The sequence below is a fragment of the Cherax quadricarinatus genome, chromosome 30, assembly GCF_038502225.1.
Source record: "Cherax quadricarinatus isolate ZL_2023a chromosome 30, ASM3850222v1, whole genome shotgun sequence".
Taxonomy (NCBI): domain Eukaryota; kingdom Metazoa; phylum Arthropoda; class Malacostraca; order Decapoda; family Parastacidae; genus Cherax; species Cherax quadricarinatus.
In genome coordinates, this window is record NC_091321.1 from 31,365,238 (window position 1) to 31,393,175 (window position 27,938).

The following is a 27,938-nucleotide window of genomic DNA, read 5'->3' on the forward strand; positions in this document are numbered from 1 at the left end:
CCCTTCATAACAAGGAGAAACAAAATTGATTTGTGATCTGTGCACGCAAGTCAAGACACTGAAGGCGAAACTTATGCTAGTTGAAAGAGACGTGAAAGTTTCTAACTTGATTTATTTCCCATGTTGTGAAGCAGAATTTCTTTCTTCATTTACAACAGAAATCATTAATGACTTGCAAAAACAATTTCAGAACTTGATGATAAAACAAATGAAATAAAGTTGCTTCAGATCCATTTGATTGCAGTGTTGAAACACTCCCAAGTCAATTTCAAAAGATAATTTTTATATCCAGTGAGATGACATGATGAATGGAAAGTATAAAGAAGGAAATCTGATCCAATTTTATAAATTACAGCCTGAACAGTTTCCAAACTTTAAGAGATTTTCTTGTGAATTAGGGTCAGTTTTTGGTACAATACCTTTGTGAACAAATATTTAAAAAAAAAGTAGGTAAAGTCCAAATATTGCACAAATTTATCTGATGAGCATTTGAAGTCCATTCTAATAACTGTTTCTTCAAGTTTGAAAACTCATTTTAGCAATATTTTGAAATTAAAAACCAGTTTCATCATTCCCATTAATCCTGTGCAAATTCATTCTAATGAGGACATTAGAGCACTCCAGGATGATTTGAATAGACTGTTGAAATGGTCGGAGAAGTGGCAGATGCAGTTTAATATAGACAAATGCAAAGTTCTAAATGTTGGACAGGAAAATAACCACGCCACATATAAACTAAATAATATAGATTTTAATATTACGGATTGCGAAAAGGATTTAGGAGTTCTGGTTAGCAGTAATCTAAAACCAAGACAAGATTGCATTAGTGTTCACAATAAAGTTAACAGAATCCTTGGCTTCATAGCAAGAAGTATAAATAATAGGAGTCCTCATGTTGTTCTTCAACTCTATATATCCTTTGTTAGGCCTCATTTAGGTTATGCTGAGCAGGTTTGGTCACAGTATTACAGAATGGATATAAATGTACTGGAAAACATACAGAGGAGGACGACAAAGTTGATCCTATGTATCAGAAATCTTCCCTATGAGGATAGACTGAGGGCCCTGAACCTACACTCTCTAGAAAGACGTAGAATTAGGGGGGATATGATTGAGGAGTGTAAATGGAAAACAGGAATTAATAAAGGGGATGTAAACAGCATGCTAAAAATATCTAACCTACACAGGACTCGCAGCAATGGCTTTAAATTGGAAAAATTCAGATTCAGGAACTGTCACAGTCGCTAAGACGTTGTGTCGTTTTAAAAATAGGATGGGTAAATACATGAGAGGGTGTGGGTGGGTGTGAACTGGACCTGCTTGACTAACTTGTGTTACTAGGTCGGATGCACTGCTCCTCCCTAAGTGGCGTGTCTGACCTCACTAAGTCAACGCATTCGCTTAAGCCAGCACGCGAATTGGAGCTGCCTCGCATAGGCCAGAGGCCTGTTTCAGTGTTCCTTCTTTCTTATATTTTTATATTCTTAAATTAACTTTGTCTCAGCTTCTCACCTGCAGTTCAATAATTGATTATACTCTCAGAGTGTGAGGGAAAAAGTTCAATAGATAGGTGTAGCGAGGGAGTATATAGTAACAATAGTTTCATTGCCGGCTACTTGTTAAGGTAGGGTAAGTCCAGTTCCTGCTATTCCCCCCCTTTTCCCCCCGCCCCGAAAGTGATAGTTTGATTGCTGGCTGCTTGTTAAGGTAGGGTCAGTCTAGCTCCCGCTATCCCTTCCCCTCCCTCTTCCCCCCCCCCGAAAGGTGACGTGTGTGGCTCGGGTCAAACAGTAAATCACTCGACTCACAGCTCCCAACACTACTGTAAGTACACGCCTGATCATATTTTAGTGGACTTATTGGTTGAAAGCTTCACTTTTGACCAATAATGAACTTAGTCTTTTCAGTCTTGAAGAATTGAGACACTTATGCAACACATGGGAATCTTTATTGAAGAAACGTTTCGCCACACAGTGGCTTCATCAGTCCAATACAAAGTAGAAATGGGTAAGGAGAGTAGAAGTTTTGAGGTAATCAGTCCATCAACCTGGAATCGATGTGTTCAGTCCATCACTCTTGTAGGAAGTGCAGCACAGGGCCAGAGAGGTGGCTTATATACTGCGGTGAGATGAGTCCAAGCAGAAGGAGGCGGGATCACAGTGGGACCTGCCACTAGTGTAAGTAGGTCGTCGTCCAAAGGTTGGGCAAGCGTTGAAGTCTTTGTACCAAGATCCCATGATGTTGCAGTGTCTGACAGATGTGATGAATGGTTTTGAAAACCGACAAGTTGAAGAATTGAGACACTTATGCAACACATGGGAATCTTTATTGAAGAAACGTTTCGCCACACAGTGGCTTCATCAGTCCAATACAAAGTAGAAATGGGTAAGGATAGTAGAAGTTTTGAGGTAATCAGTCCCTCAACCTGGAATCGATGTGTTCAGTCCATCACGGGATCTTGGTACAAAGACTTCAACGCTTGCCCAACCTTTGGACGACGACCTACTTACACTAGTGGCAGGTCCCACTGTGATCCCGCCTCCTTCTGCTTGGACTCATCTCACCGCAGTATATAAGCCACCTCTCTGGCCCTGTGCTGCACTTCCTACAAGAGTGATGGACTGAACACATCGATTCCAGGTTGAGGGACTGATTACCTCAAAACTTCTACTCTCCTTACCCACTTCTACTTTGTATTGGACTGATGAAGCCCCTGTGTGGCGAAACGTTTCTTCAATAAAGATTCCCATATGATGCATAAGTGTCTCAATTCTTCAACTTGTCGGTTTTCAAAACCATTCATCACATTCTGTCGGACACTGCAACATCATGGGATCTTGGTACAAAGACTTCAACGCTTGCCCAACCTTTGGGCGACGACCTACTTACACTAGTGGCAGGTCCCACTGTGATCCCGCCTCCTTCTGCTTGGACTCATCTCACCGCAGTATATAAGCCACCTCTCTGGCCCTGTGCTGCACTTCCTACAAGAGTGATGGACTGAACACATCGATTCCAGGTTGAGGGACTGATTACCTCAAAACTTCTACTCTCCTTACCCATTTCTACTTTGTATTGGACTGATGAAGCCACTGTGTGGCGAAACGTTTCTTCAATAAAGATTCTCATGTGTTGCATAAGTGTCTCAATTCTTCAACTTGTCGGTTTTCAAAACCATTCATCACATCTGTCAGACACTGCAACATCATGGGATCTTGGTACAAAGACTTCAACGCTTGCCCAACCTTTGGACGACGACCTACTTACACTAGTGGCAGGTCCCACTGTGATCCCGCCTCCTTCTGCTTGGACTCATCTCACCGCAGTATATAAGCCACCTCTCTGGCCCTGTGCTGCACTTCCTACAAGAGTGATGGACTGAACACATCGATTCCAGGTTGAGGGACTGATTACCTCAAAACTTCTACTCTCCTTACCCATTTCTACTTTGTATTGGACTGATGAAGCCACTGTGTGGCGAAACGTTTCTTCAATAAAGATTCCCATGTGTTGCATAAGTGTCTCAATTCTTCAACTTGTCGGTTTTCAAAACCATTCATCACATCTGTCAGACACTGCAACATCATGGGATCTTGGTACAAAGACTTCAACGCTTGCCCAACCTTTGGACGACGACCTACTTACACTAGTGGCAGGTCCCACTGTGATCCCGCCTCCTTCTGCTTGGACTCATCTCACCGCAGTATATAAGCCACCTCTCTGGCCCTGTGCTGCACTTCCTACAAGAGTGATGGACTGAACACATCGATTCCAGGTTGAGGGACTGATTACCTCAAAACTTCTACTCTCCTTACCCATTTCTACCTTGTATTGGACTGATGAAGCCACTGTGTGGCGAAACGTTTCTTCAATAAAGATTCCCATGTGTTGCATAAGTGTCTCAATTCTTCAACTTGTCGGTTTTCAAAACCATTCATCACAGTCTTGATAGGTTAAATGTTTTAATAATCACCACATCTTTTAGGTATTGTACTTATCATGGAGAGTGATTTCTTAAGTAGTGGGTAATCTGTCTCTCTTTACAGCTTGAAATGACAGAGAGGGTTACCTGCCAATCAACGAGTAGAATTGAAGGAGACGGACTAACGTTCTGAGACGTCCCATTTCTGATCCACTTACCTGTTTGTGTATGCAAGTAGCAGGATATAACCCCTCATCATTGCAGTGGAAAAAACCTGCTTTCCTGTCATCTGGACGGATTATTGACGGCTATAAAATCTGTGAAGAACGAGCCGGTGGGTTGTCACCAACACCTGCGATCCCCCCCATCATCGGCAACGGCTACGATTTCAACAACACGCAGTGTCACCAACACCAGACACCCAAGTTTTATATATATATATATATATATATATATATATATATATATATATATATATATATATATATATATATATATATATATACATATATATATATATATATATATATTAGCGTTGAATTCAGATTTCATTTATATTTTTCATTTTTCATTTTCTTTAAGGTAGGATCAATATTTCATATTTAAGTGTTTTATATTTTATATTTTCTAAATAATAAAGTGTTTATGTTTGTCAGTTTTTGTTCTTTTTCTATTCATTAATTTTCCTGAGGAGGAGCCAGCCTTGGTAATACTGACTGAAGTTGTTACAGGGCTGAGTAAGCCTTCACACAGAGCATTGGCTTAGTTTGACATTTTTACTAATTATATATCATTTTCAGTGTAGGCTCGGTATTGTTTCTTCGTAATTGTAACATTTCTCTTTTGTTCTGAATCATATGTTGATTACAAAAAGGATCCAAATAAAACTTATTCGTTCATTTAAAATTTATCCGTTCATTTATATTTATTTATGAGACTGATTTTTTTTTAGCCCGCGAAAATGTGTAAAATATACGAAGTAGGCCTAGTAGTGAAAAGTTTGGAGACCCCTTGCCTATAAGATCATTACCAACAGCAATCACTCCATGATTACCGACTAGAGCGAAGGTTCCATCGGCGACAGTCCTGAGAAATGACCAGGAGGATACATCATCGTCCTCGAACACCCCCACACGGCCATGCATATCGGCGAGTGGGCCTCCATGTTGTGTCTAGTAAATAATAAGACAAACATGAGTTCTCAGTTTCTGCGCAATATGAGAGAGGTGTCCATTGCACCACATAGTGAAAGCCTCAGGAAACCAGTATCACAAGTTGCTCGCAAAAAATTCTAACATTTCCCTAGACAATAATGGTCCATAGCCTGGTAGGCAAAGCTCTCACTTCACACGCTCAGGGTCCGTGGTTCAGTTCCGGAAAGGGGGGAAACATTGGGCGTGTTTCCTTACGCCGGTTGGCCCTGTTCGCCAATCAATAAACTGCGTACCTGGGTGTTAGTAAACTGGTGTGGGTCGCATCCTGAGACAAAATTGACCTAATTTGTCCGAAATGCTCTGCATAACCAATTAGAGGGAAAAACTCTGCTTGACTTGGTTCTTGCCGACAAGGAATCACTAATTATTAATCTATGCATGATTAGGGTAACTAGTGAGATGGTCCTCAGACAAATAGAGAAATTAAAATCGATGAACTGTTTGCGAGGGTTTTAAAGGAATGTAAAGATTAACTTAGCATACCTTTGGCTAATCTTTTCAACATTACACTACAATCTGGCACAGTGCCAGACAAGTGGAAAATGACAAATGTAATACCTAATTACAAGGCAGGTGACAGGTCCTTAGCTTCGAACTATACACCAATAAGCCTTACCTCCATAGTGGGAAAATTTATGGAATCAATAATTACCGAGGCAATTCATGGCCATCTTGAAAGGCATAAATTGATTAATGAATCTCAACACGGTTTTACAAAGGGACGTTCCTGTCTTACGAATTTACTAACTTTTTTTCACTAAGGTGTTTGAGGAAGTAGATCATGGTATTGAATATGATATTGTGTATATGGAATTCAATAAAGCTTTTGATAGAGTTCCATATCAGAGGCTGTTGAGGGAAATTAAGGCACACGGTACAGATGTGTCTAGCTGTACTATAACATCCGGAATGCTGTTACTTATAGCTATCCTTCTGTTCCTAAACTGCAATGTCTAGATGCGGTCTAATTGATAAACTGTAATTTAGAACCTTTTAAATAAAATTATCCCTCATAAGATAAGTTATTGATTCACATTTTAATTCTAAAAATTTAATTGTCCTTGGTAGGTAAGACACATAGGCAACAGTTAGGCAACTTTATTCTAAAACGTTTTGCCTACACAGTAGGCTTCTTCAGTCGAATACAGAAAGTAGGCAGGAACAGTAGAGATGTGAAGACGATGTAATCAGTTCATCACCCTTGAAGTCGTAGTATTGTATACCATTTTGATATTCACACTGTCAGACACTGCAACACAATGGCATCTTTGTACAGAAAACACCTTGGACAACTTTTTCAAGTGAGAATTGTTTGGTCTGAGAGGGATGTGACCTCTCAATGGCTGCATTCTCACTACTACTACTACTCTGCACCTCTCCATCCGACGGTATTTAAGTCTCAACACTGTTGCTTGATCTTCAGTTAGTTCCAGACTTTGGAACAGAACTTCTCCAGGCTGAGGGACTCACAACCGCAAATCTATGACTTCAAGGGTGATGGACTGATTACATCGTCTTCACATCTCTTCTGTTCCTGCCTACTTTCTGTACTCGACTGAAGAAGCCTACTGTGTAGGCGAAACGTTTTGGAATAAAGTTGCCTAAATGTTGCCTATGTCTTACCTACCCTGTCAGTATTGTATACCATTTTGATATTCACCCTTCAATTGTCCTTATTCAAATTCCATTTATCTCATTTATCTCACAATGACTAATCCTTCGAAATATCACTAGTGTCAGCTATAGATATAGTGTAGAGCAAGTACTGTACATTATACAATAGTTTTGATGGATATAGATATGTCAATGAAACATCATTTAAAGTACAAACAAGGTAAACTGGATTTGTGTGTGTGTGTGTGTGTGTGTGTGTGTGTGTGTGTGTATAAAAATAACTTGAATATGTAATGACTGAATTAAACACATTTCAGGGATAGAGTAAAAGAATTCACACTGCTAAGAGAGAGAGAGAGAGAGAGAGAGAGAGAGAGAGAGAGAGAGAGAGAGAGCTCTTGACAGTTGCACCAAGAACCCATGTAGCTTATGGAAGGACTTACCATGATTTGGTAAACGTAGTTTTTTGTGCGGAGGGCTGGGCGCACATTACTTCTCAGCAGGTCTTCTAAGGAATCCAGCGGCGGCGACCTTGTGAGAGACAAATTCATTTGAAGAATAGGATGATAAACTTATTGATCTTCATTTACTCACCATTACTGTGGCGGAGCTGCAGTGTCAGCGCCACCTATGATTCAGGTTCCTAACCTCTCAGGGTTGAGTTTCTTGGTGACGTAGTTTTAATTTCCTCTCCCTTATTTTCATCATTTACTGTGTGGCCTGTTAACGAAGGATCTTTACTTCACTTAACCTCATTCTCGTCTGACATGGGAATTTGTTATCCTCTGGGATATATATTTTTATTGATTCGCACATTGTAGGTGTTTAATCTGACTAACTTAAGCTTGTTATTAGTTACTTGTATTAAACTTAAATTGCTTGAATTAACCTACACAAATGGCCTATTCCTTTTTGAGGTTTTCAGCTATAGAATGATATATTTCGTCTCCTTGGTCTCGATTTTACCCAGTGCACAGAATTTGGCTTGTCAACCATGCCTTCAGCTAATTTTATATGACTGACTCAGATTATTCTGGCTATAAAGGTTGTCTGTCAACCTATACTGGCAATTATCATCAGTGGCGAGAACATCTCCAGTCAAAGCCCTTAATTCATCTTGTGCTCACTCCGCTTCAGGGCCGTATTATCCTTCAGGCACAATAATTGGCACAGTACTTAGAACCTACGAAACTTTTAGGTGATGTGAAAAATTTTGTGAACTAAAAATTTAACCGAATATTTAAAAAACAAAATATCTGTTGTACAAATTAATAATATGTTATTGTATGTATCCATTGTAAATGTAAGGTTTTAAGGAATGCGGGGACAATATTAGTAAAAAATAATGCACTAAGTGCAAGGTTTTTGAAAAAATTTCTTTGACATTTTGCTCAGTTTGCATAACCAGGGAGCCATAAACAAAAATTCCAATTGAAGTACCTCACATGTTGGGAGCTCCGAGAAAATAGTTTGTAACTCGTTTTTGAATGCTAGAAATCTTTGTGAAGTTACATATTAAAAAGATAATTATTGCATGTTATTTTTTAATTAACACATTGGCTGTCAGCATAGTTGCTGATCCCATTACATGTGTTGTATATCCGTGTGTTTATATAGAAGATCCTTAGGCTTAGTGACTGTATGACGTCACGGGATGTGCATGAGTTAGTGGGATGCTCTGCCTCGCTCTCACTTGATGGATAGACATACAGCAGGCAAGCAGGCAGGCTGGGCCCATCCCTTACCACAGTCTGACAATATACATAGTGTTACTATCCAACAAGTGTGTTTACCTTCAACCATCACATCTCCTTCCGAACCCCTACGACAAATTGGTGCCAGCAAATTGGTGCCAGCGGAGGGCCTGTAATTCTGATGATTACAGCAATTTCTGGAGATAAATTTCTACTGAGCTGGTCGCCATCTTGTGACGCTACGCCTACCAAGAAGGGTAACGCTCGACCTACCTCAAGCCACTACCCGACCAAGCGTCTACCAGCCTCTGCATTATTCATTGGTCAGTCTCTTTGTATTAGTGTTTATCTGCTTATTTGCATCACTCCCGAGGGGTTGACCCGAGTTTGCAAAGTAAGCCAAACCAGCAGCCAGTCTGTGGTGGGGGAGTCAGAACAAGACCAGTCCAGCCTAGCTTTACACCATATTGCCCGCCAAGCCAGCTTTCCACCCCTGCTGTGCTCATCGTTAGAAGTTATCAAGCCATTCTGTGTGAAGGGTTAAGCTAAGCCAGCCAGCTACTAACCCAGGTGACTAACCCAGTACTCAAGCAAGCCACATGGGTATAGTCTTCTTCATTGCTTTGTGCTTCAAGTTCAATCCATTCTGAGTGTTTTATCATCCCTGTGGTGTTGTGGTATTTCGTGGGTTTGTTTTAAGCCAGCCCGGCTTAGAATATTTTCGTGCCTAGTGAGGGTGTCCCCAGTGAGGCTTGCGCCGTTCATCCTATAGGCCCAGTTACCATGCAGTGTCTCACCACCGCTGCTTCAGCCTGCCTCAGCCGCCTCACCCAACCACTACCACTGTTTTTGTACTCTTATTACGGTTTCTAGCACCGTATTTTAAGGACCACATAGGGGGTCAAGAGCCAGAGTGTGTTCTTGTCAGTTTGCGCCATCATTAAAAGCCTCCTGTGTGGGTCCATCGTCGATCTAAGCGCAAATTCTACGATCACGTGTGCAGAGGAGCAGGGAACGGAGTCAGCAACCAGTCTCTTCTACCCTTCTACTCTTCTACCTAATTCTTCACCACGTCGCTACAGTGATAATATTTTTTCATAGAGACATTTGCAAGTGTTGAGACATTTCTTTTTTGTGTTTCCAGTGATTTCTTAGTGACATTCAGTAACTCTTGATTAGACTCTGTGTTTATTATATACTGTTTGCAATATATTTTTTTTCTCTTAATTCAGTGTTAATTTTCGTCCTAATTTATGTCTGTTGTGTTGTGTTCTTTTTTTATATACTTGAAATAAGTACCTTAGTGTTTTTTTCCTTGTTGTTTGCAAAATATAAGCAGTATAGAATTTGTGTTACACTTCTCAATTACCTTGTGCTCACAGTAATGCAGTGAAGTAATTCAGTAATTTATTACCTTGTATTCTGCATCACAACTCAGTGTTGTCTGTTATATTTTTCTCACAGCATTTGTGTATTCATTTGCCATTTTATTTAATTTTTTCTCTGTGTGTTGGACATTCTTGTGTTAATCCTTTTTCATTTAACCTGTGTCTAATTTGTCTTATCTCCATAGACAATAGTGCCATTATTTTGTGCAGGCAAGACAATTATTTTCGAAAATTTTCATACCTCAAGTTTCATTGCAAGAAAATTCTAGTATTGTGTTTATATTGATGTGTTGTGCTCTGCATCACTGTAAGTGTTCAAACCCTTTGTTCTGTGTTTTTGCACCTATTATTTTTTGTTTCATTGAACAAATTCATTCTTAGTGCAATTTTTAAGTTCTTCTTTTAAAGTAAATCATTCTTTTGTTTGTTCAGTAAGTGTTTGCTTAAGCTGCAATTAAGAGTTAAGTGTTCACTCAGTTCATTCCTTGATGATATATTTTTTTTATATTCTTGTAAACTGTATTTTCTTGTGTGTGTAATTTTTTTTATCATTGCTACATTGACTCATTTTGCAATAATTCTTGTGTAAACATTGTGATGCCATTAAAATTTTTCTTTCAGAAATTTTTATGTAGTGTTGTGCAGTAATTTTGATTAGTAATTGTTATTTGCAATATTGCTACAGTTTATTTCAGTGCAGTTTCATATGTTCTTTTATGTGCATAATATTTTATTCTTTGTGTCATTTTATTTTATTTTTAGGGAATTGTTTCCCAGTTTGTTTTAATTTTTGCACAAGCTTTATTGAGTCCATTTTAACATTTTTGATTGATTCATTTTTGATTGATTCATTGATTCATCATTTATTGTTGAATTTCCCTATTGCATTGAGAGTAAAGACAACTCACTGTGTCATTCATCCATTTTAAAGTAAAGTTGAACAAATTAGATTTGAGTAAAGTACAAGTTCTCTTGATTTTCAAAGTGTTGCTTATTCAGTTGAGTATTTTCTTTTGTGAGTGAGAGTTTCCTTGCTTACAGTGTGACCTGTCAATTTTTATTTACTTATGCAGAATAGTTAAGCATTTTCTTCCCATTTAAGTTTACTGTGTTGTCTGTTCCTCAGTTACATTTCGTTTTCTTTCTCTAAATTCTTGTTTTACATTTTTCAAACATGTCTCAAGTCTTCTCAAGCGATGCCTCAGCACACTCTTCTACTACAACCATTAATGCATCAGTCCCAAATTCGAGTAATTCCTTATCAAACAATAGACACACTCAGACTTCGAGCCTGCGCAATTTTAGTCGTGATCCTTATGATGCTATGCCGTTGTTCAATGGTAACCCAGACAACCTAGAAGGATGGTTTACTGCTGTTCGTGCTAGAGCTAATGCCTCAGTAGATGGTCCTCCATCAGAGAGTTGCTTAATTAGTGTCGGAAAGGAGAGCCTAGCTCGTTCACCAGCTGCCTCGCATGTGTTCAACTTGATTCGTATGAAGGACTTTCAGGATCTAACCAAGTGGCAAGATTATGAGCAGTTAATCCGTAACTATCTTGAACCAGTGCGAGAAACCAATCCTTTTGTTGTTCTTAAGGAATTAGTGTGTACAGCTCCGAGGCCAGAGGAATCATTAGATGAGTTTGCTCTTCGTTTAAATAACCTAATGTCCTCATTCGTTAAAGCAGGTCAAAGTTCCAAGTACCTTAAAGACAATGATAAACCAGCTCTTGAGGGGTTTGCTAAATTAGCAGCATTCGGAGTTATTAAACAGCTAATGCCACCAACATCAATGTATGTGTATAATTCTAGTCCTCTAAATGCCACAATGGGACCACTTGCAGCTCTTATCCATGTGCGTAATTTGTGTCGCGAGGGAACCTTCCCTTATCGAAAGCCTATGTCAACCACTTTATCTACTCCTGTACCTCCTCTTGTTTGTGCTACAACCAAAACCCCCAATCTAAATCACTCGCGACCATCTTCCAAAGCTAGTGTTAAGAGTTATCATTCCTGTAGCACTCGTAGCATGTACAGTACCCATAGCCAAAGAACTTGCTATAATTGTGGTTACCGTGGCCACATCGAGGTAAATTGCCCTGATAGTCGCTCTAAGAGGCATCGTAGTGCTGATAAGTACCAGTCTGAATTGCCTTATTTTACTTATCACAGAATACATGGTCATGACACATCCGAGTGTAATGCTCTCTATAACCTCCAGTACTCTAAATCTTTCTGTGGCCGTCCAACCACAGAGCCAGGAGAGGAAATAGAGATCGGGGTTCTCAGAATAACCAGAACCAGCCTCATTCTTCCAATTCGGGGGAATCCGAGCATCCCAGTCTACTCGTCCAGTCGTGACAGTAGGTGATAATGAGTACACCATCCCAGTTCAAAATTCCTATGAAGCCTTAGCCAGTCTTGAGAATGACAATCCCACTGTTGATGTTGCTTCACACGTCTCTGATGTAGAGGAATTTGGGGATGAAGTGGAACATGCCTTCTCTGATGACAACCCACCCTTCTGTTTGCACATAACTCCAAGTGAAACGATAGGTCCTTTAGTACAAGCTTCTATTCATGATGCGCCCGTTCATGTTTTCATGGACTCTGGTGCACAAGTTAATATCATCAGGTCTAGTTTGTTTAAAGAGAAGCAGTTACGACGTGTCCCTCTCATTGAACCAACTACTGCTGCCTCCCTTAGTGGAGTAGCTGGTTCCCTTCTGCATGCCCGAGGTCAGACTTCACTCACCTTTTCTATCCAAGGTAGAGACTTTACTGCTGCTTTTCTTGTTGTCAACCAGATTACTTTCCCTGGTGACCTTCTACTGGGATTTGCTTCTATGAGAGACTTACGTATTTGTGCTTGACCCTTACCGATGGCATGCCCAAATTGAAGACTTGATTGTTTCATTTTGGGGTTACCAGCTTGGATCAGAGATCTGTCATACTGCCGCAGAGTACGATGTACAGATTAAGTCTTTACAAGCCAATGCATTTTCCAGTAGCGTACCCAAGCGGTCAGGTACTAGTAACTCAGTCACTCCCATCTGTGTTCCACCTACACCTTCAGATATGCAAGATAGTGTATTGCCTCAAGTGTCCAAGGACACTCAGACTGCTTTGAGTGCTCAGCCTATCCCTGCAATGTCTGCTAGTCCAAGTAGTAGATTCTCCACAGGGGACGCCTTGTTGGAAAATGATTACTTGAAACTAGTAATGCCATCTCTTGTTGATGTCACATGCCATCTGCAGAGAGACATCTCTGTTGCGGCTAGTGCTCTCACTAGAGTGTCTGTTGTTGTTCCTAGTGTTCCAGATGGTGATAACGTCCTAGTTGACAGTGATTCCTGCAAGGTCAAGGGTTTATTTGTTGAACCTTCCTTATACGTTGTAAGAGACAGTAAGATCCATTTATTCCTTGCTAACACTTCGGGTCACAGTGTTCGTCTCAGAGCAAATACCAGTCTCGTTGACCTAGTTCACTATCCCTACCCTGTTCAAGTACAGGATGACATGCCACCTGACCAGTGGGTCGGTGCTATTTCAACAGGGGAGACCTCATCCACTCCACTGGATCAATCTATTCCACCAGTTGAGGAGAAAGACTTAGCTCCCACTGACTTCCCAGACGAAGTAAAGCATTTGTTGACTTTGTTGAACAAACGTCGTAAAGCCATTGCCTTACCAGGTGAGAAGATGGGTATAACGAACTTATTTTCCCATTGTATTCCACTTGAACCTGGTACTAGACCTATCTATATACCTGCATACAGAATGCCTCATTCCCAAGTTGCTGTCACAGAAGAATTGATCAATCAGATGCTCGATAATGGAGTTATTGCACCTAGCAATTCACCCTGGAATGCGCCCTTGATCCTAGTGCCTAAGAAGGATGGTACTTGGCGCCTGGTGAATGACTTTAGGAAGTTAAATGCGAAAACTATTCCAGATTGCTTCCCACTTCCTGTACTGGGTGATATTTTATGCAACATCGACCCTGGACTTGTTACAAGGGTTTTGGCAAGTCCCTCTTCACGAGGACAGCCAAGAGTTAACTGCATTCTCCACTCCCACAGGTCATTATCACTTCCTTCAAATGGCTTTTGGATTACGATCCTCTCCTATCACGTTCTCTAGACTCATGACCAATATCTTTAGAGGTCTTATAGGTAAAGCACTTATGGTGTACTTAGATGATGTAATCGTCATGTCCGAAGACGTGGATACACATCTGAAAAGACTTGATATAGTACTTGGTAAGCTTGAAGAAGCCAATTTAAAGATCAAACTGTCTAAATGTCAATTTTTCAGATAAGAAATTAAGTTTCTTGGTCACGTAGTCACTCCTAGAGGGGTTACGACTGATCAAAGTAAAGTAACGGCAGTATTAAATTTTCCATCCCCCAAAACTGCTGATGCTGTAAGATCCTTTGTGGGTCTAGCAGGTTTCTATAGATCTTTCATTGCTAATTTTTCTTCAATAGCAGCTTCTCTAACTGAATTGCTTAAGAAAGATGCTCCTTTCATTTGGACCTTCCGTCAAGAAAGAACATTCCAGACACTAAAAGAAAAGCTAACGTCCGCTCCCATATTGAAATTCCCAGATTTTTCTAAGCCCTTCTATCTGACAACTGATGCTAGTTCAATTGGCATAGGTGTCGTATTAGCTCAGAAGGCTGATGGCAAGTACAACGCAGTTGCATTTGCTAGTAGAGTTCTCACGAAGGCTGAACATAATTATACAGTAACGGAGCAAGAAGCTTTAGCAATAGTATGGTCTTTAAAGCACTTCTGAGACATTATTTACCAGTACCCTGTTCATGTCTTGACAGACCATGCACCTCTGATACCCTTATTCCAGAACAAACAACCTACTGGAAGGTTAGCCAGATGGACCTTGACTATCCAAGAGTTCAATCCCACTTTTGAACATTTACCTGGCAAGTCAAATGTAGTCGTAGATGCTTTATCACGACACGTTAGTGTAGTTACTGCAGATCCTCTATTTACTGCCGAGGATGTAAAGAATTCCCAAAAAACAGATCCTATGTGGTCTGGTGCGATTCGATTCCTGCTCCAGGAAGATCTTATTCTTAATGTGAAGCCACCAGCACCCATTAGTGACTTTGTAATGAGTCAAGAATTACTGTATCGAACAGCCGAGCTGGGTACTCCAAGCAGAAGAGTATACCAGTTAGTAATTCCACAGTCACTAATGAATGTAGCTCTACAGCTAGTTCACGATGCACCAGGTGTTGCACACCCTGGTATGGATTGTTCTGTGAAACAAGCCAGAATGAAGTACTTTTGGCCACGTATGGCAACTGACATTTCTGAGTATGTCAAGAAATGTAGTGTTTGCATGCAGCATAAAGGAAATGCCAATGGTCCTAATCCAATCCAGGTGTACCCAACCACTAGCGAACTGTGGGAAAGAGTTGCCCTTGATTCATTAACCAATTTTAAATGTTCCCTCCAAGGCAACAAACATCTGTGTGTTATGGTAGACCATTTCACCAGATATTGTGAGTTAGTTCCTATTGCAGATAAGACTGCTGAGACAGTAGCTAAAGCATTTAAAGAACACATTATCTGCAGGCACACCACCCCCAAGTCCTTAGTAACAGATAATGGAGGTGAATTCTGTAATGAGATTCTTGAAAATTTGTGTACCTTGTACAAGATCTCTAAATCCACCTTTGTTCCTCATCATCCTGCCAGCAATGGGTTAGCTGAACGAACCAATAAGAAACTACTTGATGTCTTGAGAGCCACTATCAACCCCTATAGTGAAACTTGGGATGAAGTTATACCAGATGTTCAATGTGCCATAAATTCTGCTTACAATGCTTCCATAGGTGATACTCCACATTATGCATTGCATGGTGCAGACAAGCATTTACCCTATGAGTTGTTATATTCCACTCCAAAACCCAATTACAACCCAGATGATTTCATAGCAACTCGTACCAGCATAGCTCAGAGTGTTTTTAGAAGAATCCGTGAAACACTTCATAAATCAACAGCAGAATTTACTAGAGTAACTAATAGTCGTGCTAAGCCGTCAAAAGTTAAAGTAGGTTCGGGAGTAATGTTGACAAATTTCAACAAAACACCCGCAATGTCTAAGCTCGATCAAAAGTTTGTTGGCCCTTATCGAGTTGTAGAACATATCACTGGCAATAAGTATAAGGTTAGAGAAATTAGTACTTGTAAGTACAAAGAATTGCATTTAGATTATATGAAGTTAGTATGCGATATTGATGATATTGCTACCCAGACTAATGTGACAGATGCTGAAAATCCTCTTGACTCTGTACCCTCTACCTCAAATACTCAGTCAGATAATCAACCTGAATGTCGTTACACCTTGCGTACTCGACAAGTAATGAGAAACCCGCAAGTATCTTTTGTAGATACTCGTTCAGATCTCCCTTAGTCAAGGCATGTGTTAGCCATTGCAGAGGAATTCGATCCTCAAAGAGATGATAACCATTCTGCATATGTAACCCTCACCCTCGCAGAATTGGGTTTAAATGTACATAGTCTGTATAATTGGATGTCCGAGATGAAGGAAATTGTCAACTGTGTGTTTTGTTATTAACTGATCAGTTTTTCAGATTTTTTTTTTTTGTGTTCAAGTTCCCTCCATATTCTGAGAATTTGACAGTAATGATCTGAGTGCACCAGATTGCCTTTGCTGTTAATTTCACCTTGTGTATATATATTTATTCTTCCTCAGAATCCGTAGAGTGCATGAACACAGATCGATCGATCAATTCCATCCTATATTATACCATGATTTGTTCATATAATTTGTAATGCATTACGTTAAAACTCATGATGTTAACATCCCTTATGATACCATCCATTAGTTCTAAGTTACATATGAATTTGTTATTGTATAGAATCAGCCCAGAACCACCTGCCTGTTCAGCCTACAGCATAGTAGTGTATGTCGAGACGACATACGTAACATGACCGAGCTGTCAGCATAGTTGTTGATCCCCTGACATGTGTTGTATATCCATGTGTTTATATAGAAGATCCCTAGGCTTAGTGACTGTATGACATCATGGGATGCGCATGAGTTAGTGGGACGCTCTGCCTCGCTCTCACTCGACGGATAGACATACAGCAGGCAAGCAGGCAGGCTGGGCCCATCCCTTACCACAGTCTGACAATATACATAGCAATACCATCCAACAAGTGTGTTTACCTTCAACCATCACATCTCCTTCCGAACCCACACGACATGGCCGTCTCCCACCAAGGCAAGGTGACCCGTAAATGAAAAACTTTCATCTTCATATACTCCATCACTGTCTTGCCAGAGGAGCATTTACACTACAGTTATAAAGCTGCAACATTAACACCCCTCCTTCAGAGTACCGGCTCTGTACTTTTCATCTCCAGGACTCAAGTCCGGCCTGCCGGTTTCCCTGAATCTCTTCATAAATGTTACCTTGCTCACACTCCAACAGCACGTCAAGTCCTAAAAACCATCTGTCTCCATTCGCTCTCGTCTAATACGCTCACGCATGCTTGCTGGAAGTCCAAGCACCTCGCACACCAAACCTCCTTTACCCCGTCCTTCCAACGTTTCCTAGGCCGACCTCTACCCCGCCTTCCCTCCACTACAGATTTATACACTCAACCCTTCCTCATTTAATAGATACGATAGTATTTTAAAAATAAAAATGTCTAAAAAATAAATATTAAAAATAAATGTAAATAAATAAAATTGGTGTATAAAATTGGTATATAAAAAACACAGTCCAGGAAAATCAAGCTACCCTTCCCTCCCTATGTCTCACTTCTTTAAGTGTCGCAGATCTCGAGCAGGTTAGTAAGATTAGCTTTGCCATCTCTAACCCTGTGCTGGTTACTGCTTATGAAATGACTTCTTTCCAAGTGCTCTACCATTCTTCTGATTATCTTCTTACCTTACATTGCATTTATTTCAGTGATAGTGTCTTTTGATCAACGCTTACTGCCCATCTCCTTTCTTAAATATTGGAACTGTATTTGTGGTTTTCCGATCTCTGGTTGTTTTCCTGTGTCCATTGACAGGTTCTAAATCAAAGTTTCTCTGTGGCTGAAACCCCCTGTGTTGTAAATCACTGATACGACCTCTCTGGGTCCCCCAGCCTTGATTGTACCCAATTAAGTAATCAACTGGCTCATTTTTATTTATCCTCCTCATTTCTTCAGAACTTTACAAATTTATAACAAGCAGAAACTCCCTCTCTCCTGTTTCCTGCCTTTCCGTATTATCTGGTATCCTGCTTCGAATATGGCATCAGTTATCATTTCAGGTAGTTTCGTCTTTGTGATTGCTATAATGTCTGGGTTTACCTCTGCCTTGAAGTAAGCAGGGTTACTGCTGGAGTGTACAACAGTACAGGGATTTTACATGCTCCACAACCTCCTCCCTTACTATATTGCACATAACTTTAGTTTCCTCCTGAAGTGAATTTAATTTTCTTCCCATTCTTCATCCAGTAATTTTCTTTTTTTGTTTAAGGGAGTCTAATCTGATAAAAATTCAAAAGATTCCACTGGGAACTATGCCAACCACAAAATGTATTAGTCATTAAATAATGAAACTATTCAGAAGAGGCAGACGCATACATATTTTTCGTGATCATTAAATGGAAGTCAAAATTTCAGTTATGCTCATAAAATGGAAAAAATTCCATCTACACACTTTAATTTCACTCTCTGCCATAATCGAGTTAGGATGCATCTTTTTTGAGCATTTGGACCTATGCCATTGACGGATTTAAAAGTTATGCGAACCATTCTTGGATACTAGAAATGGGTTCAATAATTTTGGTAACAGGCACCTGCATAATCCAATAATTCTTAGAATTTGGTCCTAGTTACCGTACACAAAAAAATCAAAATTTGAATGCTATTGGATGAGGGGTATCTCGAATTATAAGCGATAAAAAAATAAAAAATGGAGGAAGAAAAAATTCAGGCAACCACTTAAAGACCCACCTTAGAAATACCTACATTAATATGTAGATGTATTTCAGTTGCTGATCGATCCCAAAAAGATATCCCCTTATTCCATAACCCCGGTCACCAGTGCCTACATGTACGCGTTCAGAATTGTGCAGTGTGTGGCATAAGTTGCAAATGCAGTTAAATATTTGCTTTGCATATATGAAGGAAATCAGAAGAGGCTTTCACAAATCATCGTAGGGGGACTAATATCCAAATTTTAGCTATAAAAATGGTAAATTAGGATATTACACAGCCAAAATATAATTCAAACTTTGCAAAGAGACCAACAATACTAATATACTATAATTCGCAATTAAGCTTGAAGCCGCTCAAAAGATAAATTATCAGCTTGGAAGATCTGACGCTAATTAGATTCGACACTCAGAAATTATCGCATAAAAAAATGAGAAATCAGTTTTTCTTAAAAGGCTGTCAGTCTTAAGTAAGACTGACAGCCATTTAAGAGAGTAAATACAGTAGTAAGTTTTATACAAACTTAGTGTAAATAACATAATTTGAAATTTTAAAGCCACGTGAAAATGTGGAATTTGCCTGTGTACCATTATTTATAGGACACCAAAGTAAGCAAAGAATACCATGAATCTTACCCAAGATACATTATACGAGCGTTAAAAGTTTGAAACCGATCAAATAAGGTGTTCTCGAGCAATAAACGAAAATGTATGAGAATGCACAGGAAATGTTGCCCAGAATGTTCTGAAAAATAGGAGTCTCCACAGTTAACTTGAAAACACCATAAAACCTGGGATTTTTTTTTTTTACAGTTTACTTTTCTTATTTACATTTTATTCAAAGTTCTACATAATGGTGAAAGAAAACATATTTGTTTTTGAAAATTTTAAAAATAAGTGATATAATTAGCACCCACACAACCCAAAAATTATATAAAAAAAAATACTTCCTGTTAAGATGCACCAGCATTTACGGTTTGAAGCTAATCGGAAGAGGCATTCTCTAGCTGTACATGAATGATATACAATACCAATATTAGACACATGCGGGTGTGACTTGGACTTGCCTAGCACGGACCAGTAGGCCTGTTGGAGTGCTCCTTTTTTATGTTCTCATGTTCTTATCTGGGTAACTTTATTCGTAGACGTTTCGCTATGCATTGGTTTCATCAATTCAAATCAATGACATTATGTGATGATGAGTATCGTAGTCTTGGCCATGAGTATCGTAGTCTTAGTGATGAGTATCGTAGTCTTGGTAATGAGTATCGTAGTCTTGGTGATGAGTATCGTAGTCTTGGTAATGAGTATCGTAGTCTTGGTAATGAGTATCGTAGTCTTGGTAATGAGTATCGTAGTCTTGGTAATGAGTATCGTAGTCTTGGTAATGAGTATCGTAGTCTTGGTGATGAGTATCATAGTCTTGGTGATGAGTATCGTAGTCTTGGTGATGAGTATCGTAGTCTTGGTGATGAGTATCGTAGTCTTGGTAATGAGTATCGTAGTCTTGGTGATGAGTATCGTAGTCTTGGTAATGAGTATCGTAGTCTTGGTGATGAGTATCATAGTCTTGGTAATGAGTATCGTAGTCTTGGTGATGAGTATCATAGTCTTGGTGATGAGTATCGTAGTCTTGGTGATGAGTATCGTAGTCTTGGTGATGAGTATCGTAGTCTTGGTGATGAGTATCGTAGTCTTGAAGAATATGAAGCAGGAAGATTGTTGCACATGTGTCTAATTCTTCATCTGGTCGGTATTGTATACCATTTATGTACAACTTGTCATACATTATATAATCTCGGTTCAGAGAGCATCTCTACAACCTTCTTGGTTCCTCCTGGTTCATCCTTCGGGTATGACCTACTTCCACTGGGAAATCCCGTCTTCCAGCGACAATGCTGTCGTCTGCTGGACGTCCCGTATCTGATGCCAGTATAAAAGCGTCAATCTTCATGCCTGTGCTTCAGATTCTTCGACTACGGTGCTCATCACCAAGACTATGGTGCTCATCACCAGCTCCAAGACTGAGGGACTGATTACTTTGTCCATTGTATAAAGTTGTACAATCTTTACATCATGTCCTTGTAATGTGTTGATAAAGCCACTGGATGGCAAAGCGTCTACAAATAATGATTCCCAGATGTTACACATGTGTCTTAATTCTTCATTGTCTAGTTATTACCTAAGAAGTAATACTCCTAATAAAGTTTGTAGAGTGAGTCACAAGCTTTGCTTTAATAAAGACACCCAAGTGTGTCAGAATAAGTTTGAAGGAGATCAAACAAGACATTCTTAAGTAATTGATTTGATTCCAACGATTTCAAGTTTTTTTATTATTTAGAAAAATTTCAAATTAGTACCAACTCGTACTAAACTTATCTTTTGAAGCCAATCAGAAGCAGGATTTTTAGTAATTCAATAAAAAATAACTATCGCTGTGTTTATTTCATAAAAATGGCAAAAGTGGCAGCGTGAACCTTGTATTCAGCAAACCACACCAGTGGTGAAAGTTTGAAGCCGATCAGACGAGTCATTCTCCAGGTTTGGCAAGGATTTCAATGACTCCAAGTTATTTTTACTATTTTACTACGTTACCAATTTTCCCTGCATTCCAACGAAACTTAATAAGTACTATCCAGGCCCTAAGATGCACCATCAAAATATTGACGGTATTCTGCAATAAGATGAATATCATGTAATATGATTTAACGGGAATAAACAATTCACACTATTTTACATATAAATGATCAAATCTGCACCTCCAAAACTGAATTTTACTCTCCTCCGTCTTCGAAATTTTTGGCGTCTTCCTTGAACGTCTGAAACTCTGCCAATTAGAATTTTGGAAGTTATCCGAGTGATTCCAAGAATATGGAAAATTCTTCAATAATTTTGGTCATAGGACACGAGAAGACGCCACTTGTTCCAAATTTGGTCCTCGTTTCCGCATACAAATGTTAAAAATTTGAAGACGATTGGAGGGAAGGGGGAAAAACAAAGAAAAAAAAATCGGGCAACCTCTTGAAGGATATCTAACAAAGTTTATTTCGGTTGCTGTGCAACACGAGAAAGGTATTTCTGTACTTCAGAACCCAGTGTCTCAATTCGTGTGATAGGAATACTATTACAGAGTGAGACATGAGTTGATAATGTAGTTAAATATTAGCACTGGAGATATGAAGGCCTTCAGCAGATGAATCACAAGTAATCAAAATTTCTGCAGTGGTAAATTAGGCCATAGACAAACTAAATCTAATTCATATCTTTCAGATACCAATGAGATTAATATTCTTCAAAACACAAGCATATTAAGCTTGAAGCTGCTCAGATGTTGCTATATCAAATAATCTCAACAGATTACTTGATATAGCATTTTCTCTCATTGTTTCCCCAAAAAGAAGCAAACTGAAGAGAACAGAATTAATCCATGCTTTTCTCCAAGACTGTTCAGCTTTTAAAAATTAATCAAATAAGTTTTATGTAAACCTAAGGCACATAACATATGTCATTGATGTCAGCTATGGTCTGTAGACCTTGTACATGTTATTGTAGTAAATAAAGATATTATTATTATTATTATTATTATTATTATTATTATTATTATTATCATTATTATTATTATTATTATTATTATTATTATTATTATTATTATTATTATTATCATTATTATTATTATCATTATTATTATTATTATTATTATTATTATTATTATTATTATTATGATTATTATTATTATTATTATTTAACATAATTTCTTTCACACCCAAACCAGGACGTGTCAATGGTCTGCCTCAAACACATGAACCAGGGGTTCCAAACACAGCTATCACTGTCAGTGGTCTACATCGAAAACTTGGCTTATTAGCTAAATATCTTTCACAGCTCTTGGGAACTATTACCACTCCATCCTCCCAAAACTCACCTGAAGGGAATAGCAAGAAAGGACGTGATGGCGCCGCTGTAAAGGTAGCCGACCACCACCGTTGCCAGGATAGTCGTAGCCGCGCCCACACGCCCACACCAGCTTTCAGCCCACCTGCGACTGCCTGCGAAGTGGTAATAATCAGCAGAAATGAATCATGCGCACAATGTAATAACTTTATTTATTAAATAACTAATCGTAATATCAACATATTTGCTAAGAATGTTTAAATATAATCCTTATAAACAATGAACCGTTAACAATAATGAAATGGAAATTCTCACATTTAGACGCCATCACACCGTGGTTGTCTTCACAATTAGGTAATTAAAATAGGTAATTACCAAAGGGTCAATAACAAGAGGTTGTATGGGGTGCTCTTGTTCCTGTTCTTTGCAAGCACCACCTCTGTTCCCCCTCTGGCTTATACTTTGTTATTCCTGCAAAGCCCTCCAAATTATTTTTATACTCTTCCAAGCCATTATTTTTCTTTTCTTCATCTTATTTTCTTAAAAATCCTATTAAGTCATTTCTATTTATTCTAGTTTATTTATAAAAAGTCGTCTGCATCTTTTGCATAAAATCATTTAGTGCTTCTATTTATTTTTTAAAGTTACATTTTCCTACTTATTTTTCCTATTATTCCTTTCTTCATTAAATGATTTTTTCCCAATTTCGTTAAATCGTTCGTCCATCCACTCGTAAAATTATCCATCCATCCACTGAGGTAAAGGTATACCTGTGTTTACGCCTCATCCATCCACTGAGGTAAAGGTATACCTGTGTTTACGCCTCATCCATCCACTGAGGTAAAGGTATACCTGTGTTTACGCCTCATCCATCCACTGAGGTAAAGGTATACCTGTGTTTACGCCTCATCCATCCACTGAGGTAAAGGTATACCTGTGTTTACGCCTCATCCATCCACTGAGGTAAAGGTATACCTGTGTTTACGCCTCATCCATCCACTGAGGTAAAGGTATACCTGTGTTTACGCCTCATCCATCCACTGAGGTAAAGGTATACCTGTGTTTACGCCTCATCCATCCACTGAGGTAAAGGTATACCTGTGTTTACGCCTCATCCATCCACTGAGGTAAAGGTATACCTGTGTTTACGCCTCATCCATCCACTGAGGTAAAGGTATACCTGTGTTTACGCCTGGTACCCTCCTCCATAGTGTAAACAAAAATTATAAAAAATAGACGAACACTGCGGTAAGCCTAATGACACATACATATATGTCTGAACCAAACCATTCTAACTTATACATTAACTTAATGCATTTTTGCAGCAACACAAGGTATTAGCTTCAGTGACAACCTGACAGTTTGTTTCGTGCATCTCTTTATTACCAAATTAGAACGTTCTTTTAGAACTAAGTCTAAATATTTCTAACTAAATCTGAGCATATCCAACTTGAATCCATTGCATTAATTCTTGGCTAGACATATTCAGCTATATATTTCTATCTCCTTTATTTAAATCAGTTTGCTAATTTTATACCTCAATCATATCTTCTCTCATGCTACGCCTTTCAGGTGAATATATATATATATATATATATATATATATATATATATATATATATATATATATACATATATATATATATATATATATATATATATATATATATATACATATATATATATATGTAAAACAACCACTCTGAAAGAATAGAGAAATTCCAAGCGCTTTCGTGACTACTCACATTATCAAGGAACTATGAAAGTGAAGCATCCAAGGAAGCTATATAAGGGGTCCGGCCAGCACCTCACTATCAGATCCCACAACGGTTAAACACGTGACGCGCGCCGACCCAACTTGGATAGGTCCTTTGCAAAACTCACCCCCAAGCTATTTATTTGTCCAGTGTATTATTAAATTCTTCCCAATTTCTATTAATTATAAATGGATCTAATTTATATAAACCAAAGGAAATATTCATATTATTGTCAAAACGGCTTTTTATGAAACAAGATTCAATTACATTCCTGTCGACCATGGACTTGCTTGATACTACTTTCTCAACTTTTTGAAAATCAATTGGATGGTTAAAATCTCTTACATGAATAAATAGAGCATTGGAATCTTGTCCAGTTCTAATGCTATATTTATGTTGTTTTAATCTTAGTTCGAGATTTTTATCAGTTTGACCGTAATAAACTTTATCGCAAATTTTACAAGGAATCTTATAGACACATCCATCAGCATTTTGGGGGGAATTCTTAATCAAAAGTTTTTTTACTTTTTTTGATTAAGAATTCCCCCCAAAATGCTGATGGATGTGTCTATAAGATTCCTTGTAAAATTTGCGATAAAGTTTATTACGGTCAAACTGGTAAAAATCTCGAACTAAGATTAAAACAACATAAATATAGCATTAGAACTGGACAAGATTCCAATGCTCTATTTATTCATGTAAGAGATTTTAACCATCCAATTGATTTTCAAAAAGTTGAGAAAGTAGTATCAAGCAAGTCCATGGTCGACAGGAATATAATTGAATCTTGTTTCATAAAAAGCAGTTTTGACAATAATATGAATGTTTTAAAACTGTCAGTGAGAAAACAAATGAGATTTTTTTTTTTTTGTGTGTGTGTGTATGTACTCACTTAATTGTACTTACCTAATTGTGGTTGCAGGAGTCGATTCATAGCTCCTAGCCCCCCCCTCTTCATTGGTCGCTACTAGGTCCTCTCTCTCCCTGCTCCATTGCATCTTAAAACTATGTATGGATCCTGCCACCACTACATCACTTTTCAGACTACTCAACATCCTGTCTTTTTCCTCCTCGTCAATTCCTCGCAGCATTTTGTATGACGTTATCATATCCCCCCCCCCTATCCCTCCTGTCTTCCAGTGTCATCAAGTCAATTTCCGTTAATCCAATGCTCTATTTATTCATGTAAGAGATTTTAACCATCCAATTGATTTTCAAAAAGTTGAGAAAGTAGTATCAAGCAAGTCCATGGTCGACAGGAATATAATTGAATCTTGTTTCATAAAAAGCAGTTTTGACAATAATATGAATTTTTTAAAACTGTCAGTGAGAAAACAAATGAGATTTTTTTTTGTGTGTGTGTGTGTATGTACTCACTTAATTGTACTTACCTAATTGTGGTTGCAGGAGTCGATTCATAGCTCCTAGCCCCCCCCCTCTTCATTGGTCGCTACTAGGTCCTCTCTCTCCCTGCTCCATTGCATCTTAAAACTATGTATGGATCCTGCCACCACTACATCACTTTTCAGACTACTCAACATCCTGTCTTTTTCCTCCTCGTCAGTTCCTCGCAGCATTTTGTATGACGTTATCATATCCCCCCCCCATCCCTCCTGTCTTCCAGTGTCATCAAGTCAATTTCCGTTAATCTTTCTTAGCAGAAAATGCCCCTCAGCTCCGGGATTAGTCTTGTTGCAAACATTTGCACTTTCTCTAATTTCTTGACTTGCTTCATCAGGTGTGGGTTTCAAACTGGTGCTGCATACCCCAATATGGGCCTGACGTACACGGTGTACAGAGCCTTGAACGATTACTTACTGAGGTATTGCAACGTAATACTTAGGTTTGCCTGACACCCATATGCTGCACAGTTATCTGGTTGATGTGCGCCTCAGATGTGTTCGGTATTATACTCACCCCAACCTTGAGTTAGGTTTGCAGTCTTTGATCCCCTAGCCTGTAATCAGTCTGAGGTCTTCTTTGCCTTTCCTTGATCTTCATGACTGCATTTGGTGGGGTTAAATTCCATGAGCCAGTTGCTGGAAAAAGCTTGCAACCTGCTCAGGTCCCTTTATAGTCCTGCCTGATCCTCATCCGATTTAATTTTTCTCATTAACTTCACATCGTCTGCAAACAGGGACACTGTCTATCCCTTCCATTATGTCATTCACATATGTCCGGAACCCAGTTCGTCAGAGGCGCCTATTCTGACACCTCGTTATTTTTCCATGACTCGTTGTTGCCTACCTGTCAGGTATTGTCTGATCCATTGCAGCGCCTTTCCTGTTGTGCGTGCCTGATCCTCTATCATTTGCACTAATCTCTTGTGTGGAACTGTGTTGAGAGCCTTCTTACAGTCCAAGAAAATGCAGTCATCCCACCCCTCTCTTTGATGTCTTATTTCTGTTACCTTGTCATAAAATTCCAGTAGGTTTGTAACACAGAATTTACCTTCCCTGAAACCGTGCTAGTTGTCGTGTATAAGCTTGTTCCTTTCTAGATGCTCCACCACTCTCCTCCCGATAATCTTCTCCATGACTAAACATGTAAGTGACACTGATCTGTAGTTTAATGCCTTGTATCTATCTTCTTTCTTAAAAACTGGAACTACATTTGCCGTCTTCCACACCAGAGGGAGTTGCCCAGTTTCAATAGGTGTGTTGAAGATTGTTGCTAGTGGCATACAAAGCTCCCCTCCTCCCTCTCTAAGGACTCATGGAGAGATGTTGTCCTGTTTCATCGCCTTTGAGGTATCTAGTTCACTTAGCAGTGTCTTCTCCTCAGTTGTGTGTATTTCGTCCAGCATTTGTTGATGCATTCATGTACCCCACTATTCCGGCTGTCCGGAGTCCTTCCTGTCTCCACAGTTAATACTTCATTAAATCTCATGTTCAACTCTGCACATACTTCTCGGTCATTTCTTGTGAACTTCCCACCTGCCTTCCTTAGCCTGATTACCTGGTCCTTGTCTATTGTTTTCCTCCTGGTGTAGCTATACAACAGCTTCTGGTCAGCAGTTCCTATCGATCCTATGTCGTTTACGTGTTGTCGTTGGGCCTCTCTCCTTTCTGACTCTTCGACTAATCTCTTTATTTTTCTGGGTCCTTTGTATTCTGTACTATTTCCTTTCTCTAGCACACTTAATTTTTGCCTCTCTACACCTATGGGTGAGGCAAAGGCTCGTACTGGTCTTCCCACTATTTCTGTTACCCTTGGGAACGAACCTCTCCTCTGCCTCCTTTTCATTTTGTTGTCTCGTTGTCCATCACATTGTTTGCTGATTTTCAAACCAATTCTCAGTCTCACTGAACCTCTTGGAGGAAATCCCTCGTGCCTATGTAGTTCCCCTCTTCGTAATTTGGCTTCGCTCATCCTACTCCTGCTTCGCTCTCCACTTGTAACTCTACTGTGTATTCGAAGCTCAGAACCACGTGATCACTAGCTCCAACGGGCCTTTCGTATGGA

The 27,938-nt window shown here is 39.1% G+C and overlaps 1 protein-coding gene across 1 annotated transcript in view; it reads right to left on the minus strand.

Moving 5' to 3' along the window:
* Positions 1-4,851: 4,851 nt before the first annotated feature.
* The window catches only part of LOC128692796 (glutamate receptor ionotropic, delta-1-like), an 89,292-nt gene continuing 66,205 nt past the window's right edge, over positions 4,852-27,938 (minus strand). Inside the window, exons 8-10 of the mRNA XM_070090137.1 lie at positions 22,748-22,871; positions 7,194-7,281; positions 4,852-5,094 (exon numbers count right to left, since the gene is read on the minus strand). Of these exons, the coding sequence (XP_069946238.1) occupies positions 4,852-5,094; positions 7,194-7,281; positions 22,748-22,871 (455 nt within the window). The remainder of the gene's footprint in view (positions 5,095-7,193; positions 7,282-22,747; positions 22,872-27,938) is intronic.